Source organism: Octodon degus, unplaced genomic scaffold (assembly GCF_000260255.1).
Source record: "Octodon degus isolate 3935 unplaced genomic scaffold, OctDeg1.0 scaffold00044, whole genome shotgun sequence".
Classification (NCBI taxonomy): Eukaryota; Metazoa; Chordata; class Mammalia; order Rodentia; family Octodontidae; genus Octodon; species Octodon degus.
In genome coordinates, this window is record NW_004524620.1 from 11899635 (window position 1) to 11914337 (window position 14703).

General features: G+C 45.1%; 1 protein-coding gene across 1 annotated transcript in view; it reads left to right on the plus strand.

Annotated features, from left to right (window-relative positions):
• Window positions 1-634: 634 nt before the first annotated feature.
• Window positions 635-14703, plus strand: part of Adamtsl1 (ADAMTS like 1) — a 996797-nt gene continuing 982728 nt past the window's right edge. The window contains exon 1 of the mRNA XM_023715857.1: window positions 635-721. Coding sequence (XP_023571625.1) covers window positions 635-721 — 87 coding nt within the window. The remainder of the gene's footprint in view (window positions 722-14703) is intronic.

Consider the following 14703-nt stretch of genomic DNA (forward strand, 5'->3'; position numbering starts at 1 on the left):
CCTTGCTTCTCCCTAGTGGTCACAGGTCCCCACAGCCACCACCCAGGAGCACAGCTCTGTCTCCAGACCCTGATTGCCAAACAAATCAAGGACACTGGAAGATCCCTGGGAGCTCCCAGGGCAGGTCACGCCAGGTAGAAGAGGCTCATTTCCGTTCCATCAGGCGGTCCCGAGTTTCCTTATCATGGGCCCCAGGAGAACCTTCGCAGCCCACAGGGCACCAACAGCTCCGAAGCTTTGTGCAAGTGCCGGGCGGGCGCCCAGGGAAGGCCTGACCCTGCGATTCTTTCTGGGGGAAGCACAGGCATCCCGGGCTGCATTTCCTCCTCGGGGGGCAGTCGGGTTGGCTTTCCAAACTCAAGCAAGGTGGGCAGAAAGCGCGACCTTCCTTTAAACTGAATAAATAGGGGCCTGAGAGCGGCCGCTGGCGTTCCCCACTGCGCGCCGAGGTCGCGGCTCTCGGCTGGGTGTCTGCGCTCTCCGCCTCCCCGGGCGGACACCGGAGGGGAGGAGCAGGAGCCGCAGGGCGCGGGGTGGGGAGCGCGCGCAGCATCCCGAGCCGGCGAGCGGCGCGCTCGCAGATAACGCCCGCGGCCGCCCGCGCTCGGCGCAGCCCTGCAGCGGCCCGGGGACCATGGCGCGGCTGGCGGCGTCCTGGCGCCCGGGCTTCCTGGCGCGCCTCCTCGGTGGCGCCTGGTGCCTGCTCTGTGCGGCGGGACAGGTAGGGCAGCCCGCGTCCGCGTCCTCTCCCGTCAGCTGGCGCGTTCTCCGGGAGGTCCCTGCCGCTCCGCCCGCCCGCCCGCCCGCCCAGCCGGGACAGGTGGCGCCGGCCGGGGTAGGGCAGCCCGGCGAGCTTCGGGTCGGTCCGCGTCTGCCCTGCGCGGGGTCTCCTCCACCTGGGCACGGTGGGCAGAGGGCGGAGCGCGGGCGCCAGAGCTGTTGTCCCTGAGTCTGGCGACCCGCGACCTCCTCCCCTCTCGCTTTGGGGACTCTCGAGTTCGCGATTCTGCTCTTCCGCTGGGCCTGTGAACTTCTGACGGGGTCGCCCCAGGGCCACCCGTGTCCCTTTGTCCGGGGCTTAGCGATGCAAGGTGCGCACTCGCGGCCCCAGGGGGGCCCCAGGAGCCCGGGCCACTGCAGCGGCTGGTGGGCCCGACCACACCCCCAGCCCTCCCACCCTTCTCCGGGCGGTGGGAGCCGGCCTTGCGAAGCTCTCCAGCACGCAGGAGCCGCGGGAGTGTGTAACTCACAGTCAGGGTGTGCTCCTTCCTGCGAGACCCAAGGGGCCCGCGGTGTCAGAATTCAAGATGCCTGGGGGGTCCTTGTGCTTGGCTTGCTCTCCACAGTCAGGTACATTTCGATTAAAACCCACGATTTAGGCCGTTTGCAAGTAATTTAGCCTACACAGCCCTGAGTCTCTCAGGATTACTTGGATAGTTCTGGGAGAATGCCCAAACGCTCTTGGTGGGAATACTTGCCAGACAGCCTCCTTCTCTTCTCTTCTGCTTCAGGAAGTTTGTCCAAGTCGGGGATTTCTTTCCCTTGCTTTCAATATTTTGAAATTTGTTTTCATGTCTCTTTTCGAATGGACTTTCTGATGGGCGCGGTGCACTTCCAGAGGCTGAGAGGATCCTGGAGGAAAACTTAGAACTTCCCAGAGCCAGCCAGGGCCTGAGAGCAGGGCTGCCCTAATCCGGGACGGGAAACTTCCGCGTAGAGGCCTGCAGCGGCGGGACAGACCGACAGGTGGAAAGGCTGTCTTAGTTACTAGCAGGCGCCCTTCCCGCCGGCCTTGTGCCTGGAAGGGCTTCCCGCCTCCGCTGCGTGCCAGGGGGCGCCCGGAGCTCCTCTGCTGCCACCAGAGCCCCGGTGGGACACGGAGAACCCGAGAGGCCGGACACCGGTTTCCACTTATCTGAAGCGCCCAGGTGGTTCCACTGTGCCACGAGGGGAAAGCCATTGTGCGAACGTGACTTGTGTTAACTGCCTTGATGTGTTTATATAGACTCGTAGGTCCTCGGTGCCCTCCAGGAGAACAGGAACGAGGGGCGCAGGCGACTCGGAGTCTTGCGGGGTAGATTCCTGTCCTGGCTCCTTCCCTATTACTAGCGTCGTTTTGATCAAGACTCCTAGCCTTTCATTTCGTCATCTGTAAAGTGCCTGTGCAGGCTTGTGCTTGAAGGTACTGCCAGCGCCAACGCCACCAGGCGGGTGGACAGCTAAAGTACTCAGAAGACACTGAGTTTTAAATACCCATAGTAGATACTCTACCTCATTGTTAAGATTGCGTTAAAACATCTGCTAATGTTGGATCCTGCAAAGATGCTCCAGAGGATTACAGTGCAGCTACACGCACACACACATACACACAATATCTTTCCCACTTTGTTCAAACTAATTTCAAGCTACTCTGGATCTCATTAGCATCGAGGACAAACTGATTTGTTTTCTATCATTACAGACCTGTTCCTTCTAGGCCTAGGTCTCAACCATTTCTTCTACATGAGGATGATAAAAGCAGACTTGACTCACTTGCTCGCTCTCTCTCTCTCTCTCTCTCTCTCTCTCTCTCTCTCTGTTTATTGGCTAACCCCAAAGGGGTCTGTCTGGTTCCAGGGATGCTCTCTTCTGTGAGGAGCTGGACTAGCCTGGTCAGGGGAGGGGAGAGGACAGAAAAGAGCTGGAGGCAGGTCCTGTGTCCCGGGAGCTCTTAGGGTGCCTCTGAGGGCCAACTCAGCCAGTGTTTGTCCTGTAGCTGACCTGGACACATTGCCTATTGTCCTTACCAAGACTCTGCCTCAAAAACAATAAAGGTTGTACCTTTCAGATTTTATTTACTCTTTCAGATTCTTATATGAGGGAAACAATATGATATTTATACATGCAGGTCTGATTTATTTCATTTATGAGTATGGTCTCTAGTTGTGTTTATTTATGTATAAAAGCCTTGAGTTTATCCTTTTTATAGCTGAGTAATACTACAGTGAATAAAAATACCAAATCTTTTTATCCATTCTCAGTTAATGGGCATTTGGGTAAAAGGAAAAGAACCTTCAAAGGGAAGGAACAACTAGGATGAGAGAGAGAAGGAAAAAATGTGTAGGCATGTACACAGGACAACCTGCATAATTGTACTGCTGATTTCTGCTGGTCAATATATTGAATGAAAGTGTTTAAATTTTTAAATTTGATCAGTTTTGCATGCTTATATCTGGTAAGCCAAACAACGAATTTGAAAACAGCAATATGCAATGTAGCAACCATTGTTGAATTCCTATCACTTTGTTTAGTGAAATTATGTATTGTTTCTAATGTTTTAGTTAGGTTTTTTTTTTTACTATTTTTTATTCTCTCTGAAAATTAAAAAAGGAGAGGGGGAGGGAGAGAGAGTGAGGGAGAGAGAGAGAGATTGATTGATTGATCATCTATAATCTTGGAGATGGAACCTTGGGTCTTCATGCTGAGTTGAATTCAAGATCTTGAAAAAAAATTTTTTTGAGACAGGGTTTTGCTTAGTTGCTCAGATAGGACTCAAGTTTGTGATCCTCCTGCTTTAACCTCCCAGAGTTTTGGGGTTCTAGGAATGCACCCCCATCCAGCTGTCTTTAAACATTTTTTTTAACCAAGGCACTGACTATGTGAATGTGTGACACCAGTGCTAGCCAATCTCTCTTGCATATACTGAAACAAAACCAGAAGGAAGAGCAGACATCAAGCCCTTCGCCCTATGTGGAAACATATCATTAATTCAGAAACAATTTTAATGCAAATGAAAAATATTTGAAAATCCCAGTGTTCCTTTCTCGGTACTAACTTGGTGCCCCCAGGGATTATTTCACTTCTCTCTGTGCTCTTCTCACTTGTAGGGTTGTTTTCATCTCATTGCTTAGATTCTTAAGAAATTGGTCATATTTCAGATAAATTTTATTTTATAAACTCAGTGTGAATCCATCCTGCCACCCAGTGGGTGCCGTCAACGGGCTAGGGGTCTCTACCTCACCACAGCGAGCCACTGTACTGTTACTGAGCTCAGTCAGGATCGGCTGGTGCAGCTCTAAGCTCTCTCTACTGCTTTAGACATATCACTAAGTGGCAGTTTTCATTCTTTTAAGGGTATATCAGTGATGGCTTATTCAAACATGAAGATTAAATGCTTTTATCTCTAGTGGTATACTAAATGGTGATCTTTCTACGAATTCGGTAGTGAAGTAAATAGTTCCAGAACTGTCACAAAAAATGTGCCTCTATGGACACATCTTCAGCTATGGGCTTTGTTAAAGACACGCTTGTCTCTCTTTGTCATCCTTTCCTATGTTCTTGCCATTATTTTGTTTTCATTTTTACTGTAACAATAACTTTTCATGGTTAAGGAATAATACCACCAACAGCTTAGAAAGAAACAGCAGCTTCTTGCCCCACTGCTATTCCCAAGCTTAGGTCCGTGCCCAGAGGCAGCTGTGCATTTTTCTTTATTCCATATTAATTTTTGTATGTTGTTTGGAGACAGAGGTGGCGCACAGTGCACTGCACGTTTATGGCATGCCGTATGCTCAAATTTGGCCAATGTGTGCACCCCCGACACCACTGCCTGAGTGTTCTTGGGGCCTTTTGTAATGTCTCCTTCTTAGCTTTCTTTGAATCCCATATCAGGCAAATAATGACCTTTGTGTTCCTGTACATGACTTTGCATTTTCCAGAATTTGCTGTAAATGGGGTTGTCATGCTCCTGCCTCTTTTTTGTTTTTTCACGCTTCCTAATTATTTTGTGATCATGTATGTTGCTTTTTGTGAGTAGTGTTACACTGTACAGATTTTCTACAGCGTGCTGTTCATCAGTTTTTATCTACTGAAGACTTGTACGTTTTTAGCTTTTGGCTATTGCCTAGAGAGTTGCTATGTACCTCCTGAACACCTGCTTGTATGGATGTGTGATTTTGTTTTTGGTAGGTGTAGACCCAAGCATTTAATGACCAAGGCACACGGGAGATGTAAACTTAATGTCTTCTTCTTTTATTTTTTATTTTTTGTGGACCTGGGATTGAACTCAAGCCCTTGCACTTGCCAGGCAAGCGCTTATGCTCCCGAGCCGTCTCCCCAGCCCCTTTCTTCTTCTTTTAAAGAGGCTCAGTCCCTGAGATGTTTGTGCAGTAGTCTCCTTATTAGCTGCTTCACTTTCTGTGGTTTCGCTATTTGTCATCAAATGTAATCTGAAGTGCTAGAACATTATATGGGAAATGCCAGAAGTAATTCATAAGTTTAGAAATTCGTGAATGTATTTTATTATAGCTCTATTTTACTGTTGTTATTGTCAGTCTCTTACTGTCCCTATTTGGAAAGAAAACTTTGGTGTTATCTTCCATTTCAGACTTTCGTGGAGGAGTTAGCGTACATTCTCAGAGGGCACAGAGGGGAGGGCTGTACCATCTGCATCCCTGCTACCAGCTTATGAGGATTATAATTCTGCGTCCTTACCAGCACCTGGTGTGGCCTTTCATTTCGGCCGTACAGACAGTGGCAGTTTGTTCTAGGTTTTAATTTGCAGTTTTCTAGTGATTAACGAGGTTTTTAATGTTCTTCTATGCATTTACTTAGACTCTGTATACAGCTGGGCATTGCTTAACATGGAGATACACGTGGGGACATGCGACGGGGGACGGGTTGGGCATCTCTTGAACGTGACAGAGTCCACAAGTTAGGCTATTGTCACGTTGCTGCATTGCATGGAACCACCATCAAGTAAAGCTTCCAGAGCTGGCTGAAATGTAGTTACGTGGAACATGACTGTACTCATCTTTCACAAAATTTTCATTCAACTATTTTGTTCATTGTTGAGTTATTTACTGAGTACAGCAAATTCTCTATGTATTCTGGCTATAAGCCTTTCATTAGATACATGATTTGAAAATGTTTTCCTAGTTTGCATCATATCTTTTCATTTACTTGTATCTTTTTTTAAAAATGTATTTAGTACAGGGTCTATAGGATCTCACTCCACAGATTGGCTTCATAGTGATCCTTCCTGCTTTTCAGCCTCCCAAGCACTGGGATTCCAGGCACACACCACCGTGGCCAGTCTCATTTACTATCTCAGCGTATGCTGGGGGCGCGGCCAGCACAGCAGGCCAGGGATCGAGTCCCCAGCCCCTGCCTCCACCTAAGCAGGCACTTTAGCCTGCGGAGCTATCTGGCCAGCCCTACTTGTGTCTTTGATGTGTATACATTTACATTTTGATGAAGTTGGGCTTGCTCATTTTTTCTTAGTGGATTTTCATGTTGCTTGTTTCAAATAAATATTTGCCTATCCCAAGATCAAAGAGATTTTCTTCCAAAATTTTAGTTTTGGGTTTTACATTTGGTCTGTGCTCCATATTCGGGCAATTCTGTCCAGGGTGCAGGTGTGGGTCAGAGTTCACTTTTCATCTCTGACTACTTGGTGTTCCAGTAAACACCAAGATTATTTTTTGAAAGATTATTTGCTGAAATGTCTGTGCACTGTCACCAAGTTCAGGGGTCCAGATATAGGTGAGCATAGCTTTCAGATCTCTATTCCAGTGAGCTGTATTTCTTTTGCTTTACGGTAGTGCCCTAACTTGACTGCTCTAGTGGCGTGAAAACCCTTGTGCCCAGGAAGTGTGTCTCTTCAAACCTGACCTTTGTTTTTGAGGATGTTGGTTTAGGTGTCCCATCGGACTTGGGAATTCTACAATCGACTTGTCATTCAAAAAATACACACAGAGATTTAGTTGGAAATATGTTAATCTGTGCTTAAGAGATGAGGCCTCTTAATAATAGTAAGGGGCATGACTCATGATATGATGTACCTTTTAGAATGTTTTCTAAGCAACATTTGAATTGAATTTTCAATATGTAAGTCTTAGGAATTTTTGTCAGATTTGTCATTTTTTTCTTCTTTTCTCCTTCTGCATCTGCTCCTTCTCCTTCCTCTTCCTCTTCATCTCCTCTTCTTCCTTCTTCTTTTTTTCTCTCTCTCTTTTCTTTTTTTGGTGGCCCTGGGTCTTAAATCCAGGGCCTCCTGAAAACCAGGCAAGCACTCTGTCACTGAGCTACTACCCCAGCACTAAGTGTCTCTTTTTATTAATACTATTTTAATATTAAAGACTTAAAATTTTAGTTACTAACTGTTCCTCATTAGTATATAAAAACAATTAATTGTATATACTGTTGTTTTGTGCAACCCTACTAAACTTATTAGAGTAGCTCTTCAGTATTCTATCAGTTTTCTATATAATAGAAGGGTTTCTATATAATCATGTCAAATGTGACTACAGTTCATTTATATCAGTCTTGATGCTGTGTATTTTCCTTGTATGATGATACTAACTAGATCTTTTAGTTCTAGGTTGAACAGAAATGCTGTGTTGAATCCTCACCTTGTTCTTGATCTCTGTGGACAATAATCATGTGTTTTACCACTAGGTTAGGCATCTATTTTTTTTTTATTTGGATGTTACATGGAGATATTTTTGTAGATGCCCTTTATCAGGTTAAGAAAATTCCTTTTATTTATTTGCTGAGAGTTTTAAATCAGAAATAGATGTTAACTTTTGTACAAAGCTTTTTCTGCATCCAATTATCAAATAAAATTTTACTTTTAGTTTATTAATATAGTAAATTATTTTTAGTGATGTTTGAATGGTCACCTGCTTTGCATTGCTAGGGTAATCTCCATTTGATCATAATATATTATCCTTTTTATATATTATTGGATGCAATTTACTAAATTTTGTTTAGAATGTTTGATCTATGTACACAAAAGAATAATGTACTCCTGTTTATTGCAATGTCTTTGTCTAATTTTAATTTCAACATATGTTATGAACTGTGATAACATTTGACTCACTGGGGCAAAGGAAAATATTTGATACCTGCAACTTAAAGGAGGAGGATTTTATTTTTGGCTCAGGGTTTATTTTTGGTTCATGGTTTCAGAGGTTTCAGCCCATGGTTTGATGAGTCCAAGACACAAACCATCATGGTGGAAGGGCCTGGTAGAGAAAGCACACAGCATTTGGGGGGCTTGGGGGGGAGCAACCTGAGAGAAAGGGGTTGGGGACCAGATAGGGTTCCTAAGTCCCCAAACCCGTGACTTAATTCCTCTACCTACGCCCCGCCTCCTAACTGCTGTTCAGTTGTGAACTCAGAAGGGAGTTAGCCCATTGGTGGGGTCAGGACCTCCCAACCCAGTCGCAAGTCCTCAGTCCAAGAGCTGCACTGAGTAAGTCAGGAAAACACTTCCTTGTTTTTGGTTCTGTAAAAGAGTTTGTGTATAATTTATCCCTTAAATATTTGTGAATTCATAGTGCAACCATTTTGACTTGGAGTTTATTATGTGGAAAAATTATTTTAGCTATAAATTTAATTTCTTAAATATGGGGCTATTGAGGTTACCTGTTTCATTTGAATTAGCTTTGATACTTTGTATCCTTCAAAATAGGTCAGTTTCATCTAAATTGTTGAAGTTATTGACATAAAGTAGTTCATAATCCTATTATTAACTAACATTGTTAGAGTATGTAGTTTTGTCAACTGTATCATTCCTAATACTGCTTTATTATTTCTTCAGTTTGTCCTCATCAGCCTATTTAGTAGTTTTTCAGTTTTACCAATCTCAAACAACCAGCTTTTGGGTTCCTGGGATTCTGCTTTGGTTTTCACTACATTTTTCTCTCTCATCTTTACTATTTTTTTCTTGTACTGTTTTGAATTTGATTTGGTCTTATTTTCTTATTTTTCTAGTCTTTGAAGTTGTATAATTATATCATTAATATCTTTTTTTGTTGTCTTTTCTTAAACATAAGTGTTTAGTGAATGTCTTTTCCTAAGTGCTACTTAATGGTATCCCATAAATTTTTTTCCCCATAAATTTTGACATATAGTCTCATTTTTGTTCAGCTCAAAGTAATTTCTTACTTTGCTTTGATTTTTTTTTCTCCTTGGGTATTTAAAAGTATATTATTTAGCTTCTAAACATTTGGGAGTTTTATCGATGTTTGTATTATTAATTTCGAATCTAATTTCATTCTGGTAAGAATAGATACTATGACAGAGAATATGGTCAATATTAGTTACACATGCTCATTTGAAAATCATGTGTTGATTCTGTATGTTGTGCCTTCTACCTTTTCCTGAGCAGTCTGTTGTTTTTTGTAATGTTTGACAAATGGTTGTAGCTATGTTTCAGGAATCTGTTCATGTAAATAGGTGCCAGGCCAGATGTCACCCAGGGCCATCTGCTGATGCTGTGCCCTCGTTTGCTGTCGCTGTGCCGGGGTGCCAGCTGTTTGCACTCGCTGAGCGAGGTTCTTCCTGGGCCTTCGGTACTTGGCAGGCCTGTATCCTCCAGCTTGGGGACTACTTCCTTCCGCATGTTTTCAGCAATCTCCTTTCTGATAGTTGTATTTTCTTTTTTGTAAAACACCTTCTAGTTATTGGTCTCTTAGACCAAATATTTTTGAAGTCTCTTGTCTTTATTGTTATGGTTTTGTTACACGTTCTAAGGGGTTTTGCAACCTCATCTTGCCGCAGTCGTCTCTGCAGAACCTCCAGCCAGTATTCCTAGCTGTAGGCGGATCGGCCCCTCCTTCTCCGCGGCGCCAGGTGAGCCCGAGTCCGAAGCCTGCGAGCGGGCTCCCAGGCCGGCTGCTTTTGCTTCGCATCACTGTTTCTCTCTGAAGGCAAAATTCCGTTAAGTCAGTTGAAGTCCTCCAGCAGTTTTCCGTGTCCCGGCACTTTATTGGCACCCTTTATCTGCTGTTGTCTCCTTTCCAGTTCTCTTGTCATCTTTATTTATTTATTGTTATTTTAGCAGACATTTGGGAGAGAAAGGAAAAACTATTGGATTCTCTGTGCCATGTTGGACTGAAAGTTAGCACTCTTTATTCTTTTCTTATTTCCATTTTTCTATCTTGGTCCGTTTCCAAATTCCACTACACTTCATTCCGGTTATGATAAACACTTTCAGAGCAGCATTCTCCTTATTCCTGGTGCAAGTCGTCTCTGGTCAGGAGTATAACCGAGGCGGCACTGGCCTGGAGGCTGGGCCCGGGAACTGGCTTCGGATTCCCTGATCCTCTTTGCAGAATGCTTTCGGGGAGTTGAATCCTCGCTTCCTAACTCCCTTTTGGTTGCCAAACACAATAATAGGTGTTCCCTCCTTCCCCGCTTTGTGTTTCAGTTTTCAAACTGCAGTACAACCGCTCGCTTGGCGGTTTCTGCTTAAGTAAACGCCGTCTCCCCTATCTGCTGAGAGATGTAGCACAGAACTATTTTATTGTTTTACAAATGTTGACATTCATATTTGGAAACAGTTTTATGAGGGAACATGGAGTTAAGATGATATAAAGATCTGGCCTTGAAATATCATATATGGTATAAAAATTATTCTCCAAGGTGGGATTGACACAAGGCTACTTTTGGGGTGGAGAACAGAGATGAGACGAAGTGAGTGGGGAAATGTTGCGCATGGTTGTTACCTCCATTTCTGGTTTCATACTTCCTTTTGCACTGGGATGAGCACTGAGTCGAGGGTGTACATTCTGGGGCTGCGAAGTGCGTGGCGCAGGAGCCATGGGGTTCTCTTCTGCTCTTGGCCATGAGAGCGGAGTGGGAGGGAGCCCTAGCACGCGCACCTCAATCCTGTGGCTCACGTGCTCTCATGTCTGTGAGTCAGCTTGCTAAAAATTTAGCCTGGCAGCTACAAGTTGGGTTTTCGTTGCAGACTATGCCCTCTCAGAGATTTGGGATGGGCCTAGAAACCTACATTTGCTACAGGGGCTCCAGACCCTCCTCACTCATGTAACCCTCGCAGGACTCGGATTCAGTGGGATCAAAGACCAGATTTGGGATGATATTCAGCTAGTCTGTCTTATGTACAGATGACAGGAGTAGGTTCATAGGCCGCTGGGTGATATGTCCTAGCTTGATAGTGGTAGAAGTGGGAGGGGCAATACTTGTGACCCCATTCAGGAAGTCCCCCCAGTGCATACACTATTATTTTAGTGTTCAGTTACATCATGAACTAAAGATATGAACCATCAGCTTAAAGTGTCTTTATTTGCCGTAACCTCAGTTTTTCATAAATGGCTTTCAGATGTTTGGGAATTGCTTCAGCTCACAGTCACTCTGCAGCAAGCGAATGGCGAGGGGAAGGGAAAGGGAGGTCCCGCCCTTGCTCCCTCACACGCCCTGCGGAGAGCTGGCTTCTGCGTGCTTGTTCCTCAAGTCATGCCCCGGAATACTAACAGATACTTAGAAACCCGTCCAAGTCATCCAGGAGCCTGACACTTGGTGAAAGTAGAGTGTGTGCTACTGAACACCTTTGCTTCTGCGTATGGTGCTGGAGTACTGACTGCTGCACTGTTAGAGGCGAGGAGAGAACGTTTCATGTGACTTACTAGCAACATCCTCCCCATCTCCGTTACAAACCAGCCAAATTAACTATGTGGCTACACTCTACACTGGATCCTGCACAGGCTTGATGTCAAGCTGCTTGAGAAGTTCTCTTTGTTGCTAACAGTCATTGTTATAACCTTGTACACTTCACAAAGAAAGAGCATTCAGAATTTGGCTGCAGAGATGTAAAGGTCATTTATTATCAAAGAATGCCTTTTACTGATAAAAACTGAAATTTAAAGTCTTAGACTCCAATGTCCCTTAAAAACTCTGCATTATAGAAATGGGCTGGTATACCTGATAATTGACAACTCTCACACCTCACACCTTGGTTGCTGAATATTCCAGACCTTCAGTGCTGAGTGTGAGGAAAGTGTCCCCAAGAATCCAGCCAAGGGCTGGAGAGATGGCTCAGTGGTCTAAAGCACCTACTTAGAACAAGCTTAGCAAAAGCATCAGGGACCGCGGTGGACCGCGGTTCAATCCCCCAGCACCACATGCCAGCCAGCCCCGCCCCCTGGTGGGCTGAGCTGGCCACACACACACACCACACTCTCTCTCTCTCTCTCTCTCTCTCTCTCTCTCTCTCTCTCTCAAATAAATAAATAAAAAAAAAGAATCCAGCCAAAATGGCTGCGCAAATAACTCAGGGGATTAAAGCACTTTCAAGTAGATGCAGGAGCCAGGGGTTCAATCCCCAGGCCTGCCATGCTGCCCCCACCCTCAGGGCACCCTGAGACAGCGATTGAGATGGGGTGTGGTGGTAATCCCAGCTCTTGGGAGGCTGTAGACAGGCGGGTCACTATGAGTCTGATCTAGTAGTGAGACCCTGAACACCCTGTAGACCCTTCCCTAAAAATAAAAAATATCCAACCCAATGGGAAGGAGACCAAGAGTTGCAAGGAGCAGGGAGAGACAGGAGGGGTCAGAGATGAAAAAGAGAATAATTAAGATGTGGCTGCACATGTGCCGGCTCCCCACAGGTAACGAGCTCAAATGAATACTCTGCGCAGGGGTCATGCAGTTGCTTCCTCTTTTATTGTGTAAATCAGATTTAAGAGGCCACTGGGTGTAATGTTATCATGGACCCAGAATATTCGCTTTCTGGGTTTGCTTTCAACGTCATTAGCTTTTCCAACATGCAGGCCTCTACAGTGTGGTCTGGCTATTTATATTTTGTGACTGTGGATGCGGTAAGACACAGACATGGGTGAGTATGTAAGATGTACCATCAACACACAACTTAGTAGTTTTAAGTACATTCTTGTGTGCCCATCACCCCATCCTATCTCCAGAACTTTTTCATCTTAAAAATTTTAAACTCTGTGAGCATGAAACCACAACTCCCTGTCCTTCCCTTCTTCTGTTCCCTGGCAGCCACCACTCTACTTTTGGTGTTTATGAATCTGAGTGCATCCAGTGTGTCATAGAAGTAGAAGTCCACCTCATTTCCCTGAGCATGGAGTCTGCAAGGTCTGTCTGTGTCGGAACCTCCTTCCCTTTTGAGGCTGACTGGTGTTTTGTGGCAAATATGCATGCCCGGCACATCTTCTATCCATCCACTTATTCTTGGATGCTTGGAATGCTTCCAAGTTTTGGATGTTTGACATAATGTGACTACAAGTGTTGATACTCTATCCTGTCTTGTTTTATATGTAGTACTTTTTCCTTGTAAAAGTGAAGCAACATTCACCTCTGCAGACATGTAGTTTTCAATTTTGGGAGGACCAGGAATCAAGTATTTTTTACTTAAATATGGAACTGAGGAACTTGCATTGACAATTTTTTGCTAATTGTTAAAACAAACCAAACTGAGCAATGTACCACCTAGTTCCTAAAAATTAAGCCAAGTCAACAGGCCTGTAACAGATTCTTATGTGTAGTTTTGTATGTTTCCTGTAGCAATGGGAACAGCATTTGATAGTGTATAGCTTTATTTTTCTGCTGAAGACCCAGGAGCATGGTGTGTGCATTCATTCATACTGTGCACAGGGAGGCCCTGAATTAGCTGTAACTGAAGGCATACAGGCCAGGGCTGCACATGCTATGGTGTGCAGAGGGATAGGTGCAATGTGTGGGAGGAAGCTGAAGGAAAAGCCGGTAGGCAAGGCTGAAACTGGCTGCCACTTGCTGACAGCATGACTTTGCACAAGTTACGTAGTCTTCATGAGTTTTTCATCTATAAAATGAAAGCCTCTTATTCCATGGTGCTGTGGTTTGTGTCTAGTTGCCCCCTCCCCCACCCAAAGCCTCAGGCACTCATGGGGAGGCTTCTGGAGTTTGTGACTGATTCTTGATCCAATGCTGGGATTGCAGGGGTGAGTGCTACACCTTGGCCCTGGGGTGGGACATCTGCATTGCAACTTGAGGTGGGGATAGGGGCTTTCTGGCTGCCTGGGCTGCTGCCCCTCCCTGCACTCTTTGCCAAGGCCAGGCCATGATCTGCTGCGCTCTGCCTTGGAGCTGGCTGAGTGTGGACTGAAACCTCCACTAACTGTGCACTAAGTAAACCTTTCCTTCTTAATTCTGGGCGTCGGGTACTTTGTGCCAGCAGCGAGGGACGAGTGACTAAGACGCATGGCAGACTTCCATTACAACTGGTTAGCACCATTGACCTTGAAACTCTAAAATAATCAACAGAGATTCCCAACCATTTTAAAATGAAATCCCCTTATAAAATGCATTCTATTTTCAACATCCACATGAATTATCCACATTCACGATGTACAGTGTGCTATTTCCAAACGTTACAAAGTAAGATTAAGATCGGATAATTGGCACAAGTATGCACCAGCTCAGGCATGGGCCATTTCTTTATACTGGGAACATTTACAGTCCTCTCTTCTAGCTGTTTTGAAGCATTCATGTTTGTCACTCATAGCTTCACACTAAGCTGTAGGATATTGGAAGCTGTCCCTCCTGCATTTCCAGCTCCCCCTCCGATGCTCTTTGAAGGCTCTGGCAGTCACTGTTCCATTCTCTACTTCCTGGAAGCCAATTTTGTATCTTTCACCTCTAAAGGGAGCACCCAGTATGTACGTCCTGTGTCTGACACGTTCCCAGCGACAGCACACAACTCCCTTTCTCTACATCCTTCCCAGAATTTGCTACTTCCTGTCTTTTCTGTGATAATCATTTGAACTCCGATGTAATAATACCTCAGTGTATGGTTGATTTGGGTTTCCTGAAATGAGTGAGTCTGCACATTTTTGGTGGTCAGATAGCTCTAGGTCACTGGCCTATTTAAAAATATTAACAAATTTGGAGTCCCCAGCCCAGGCACAGAGTGGG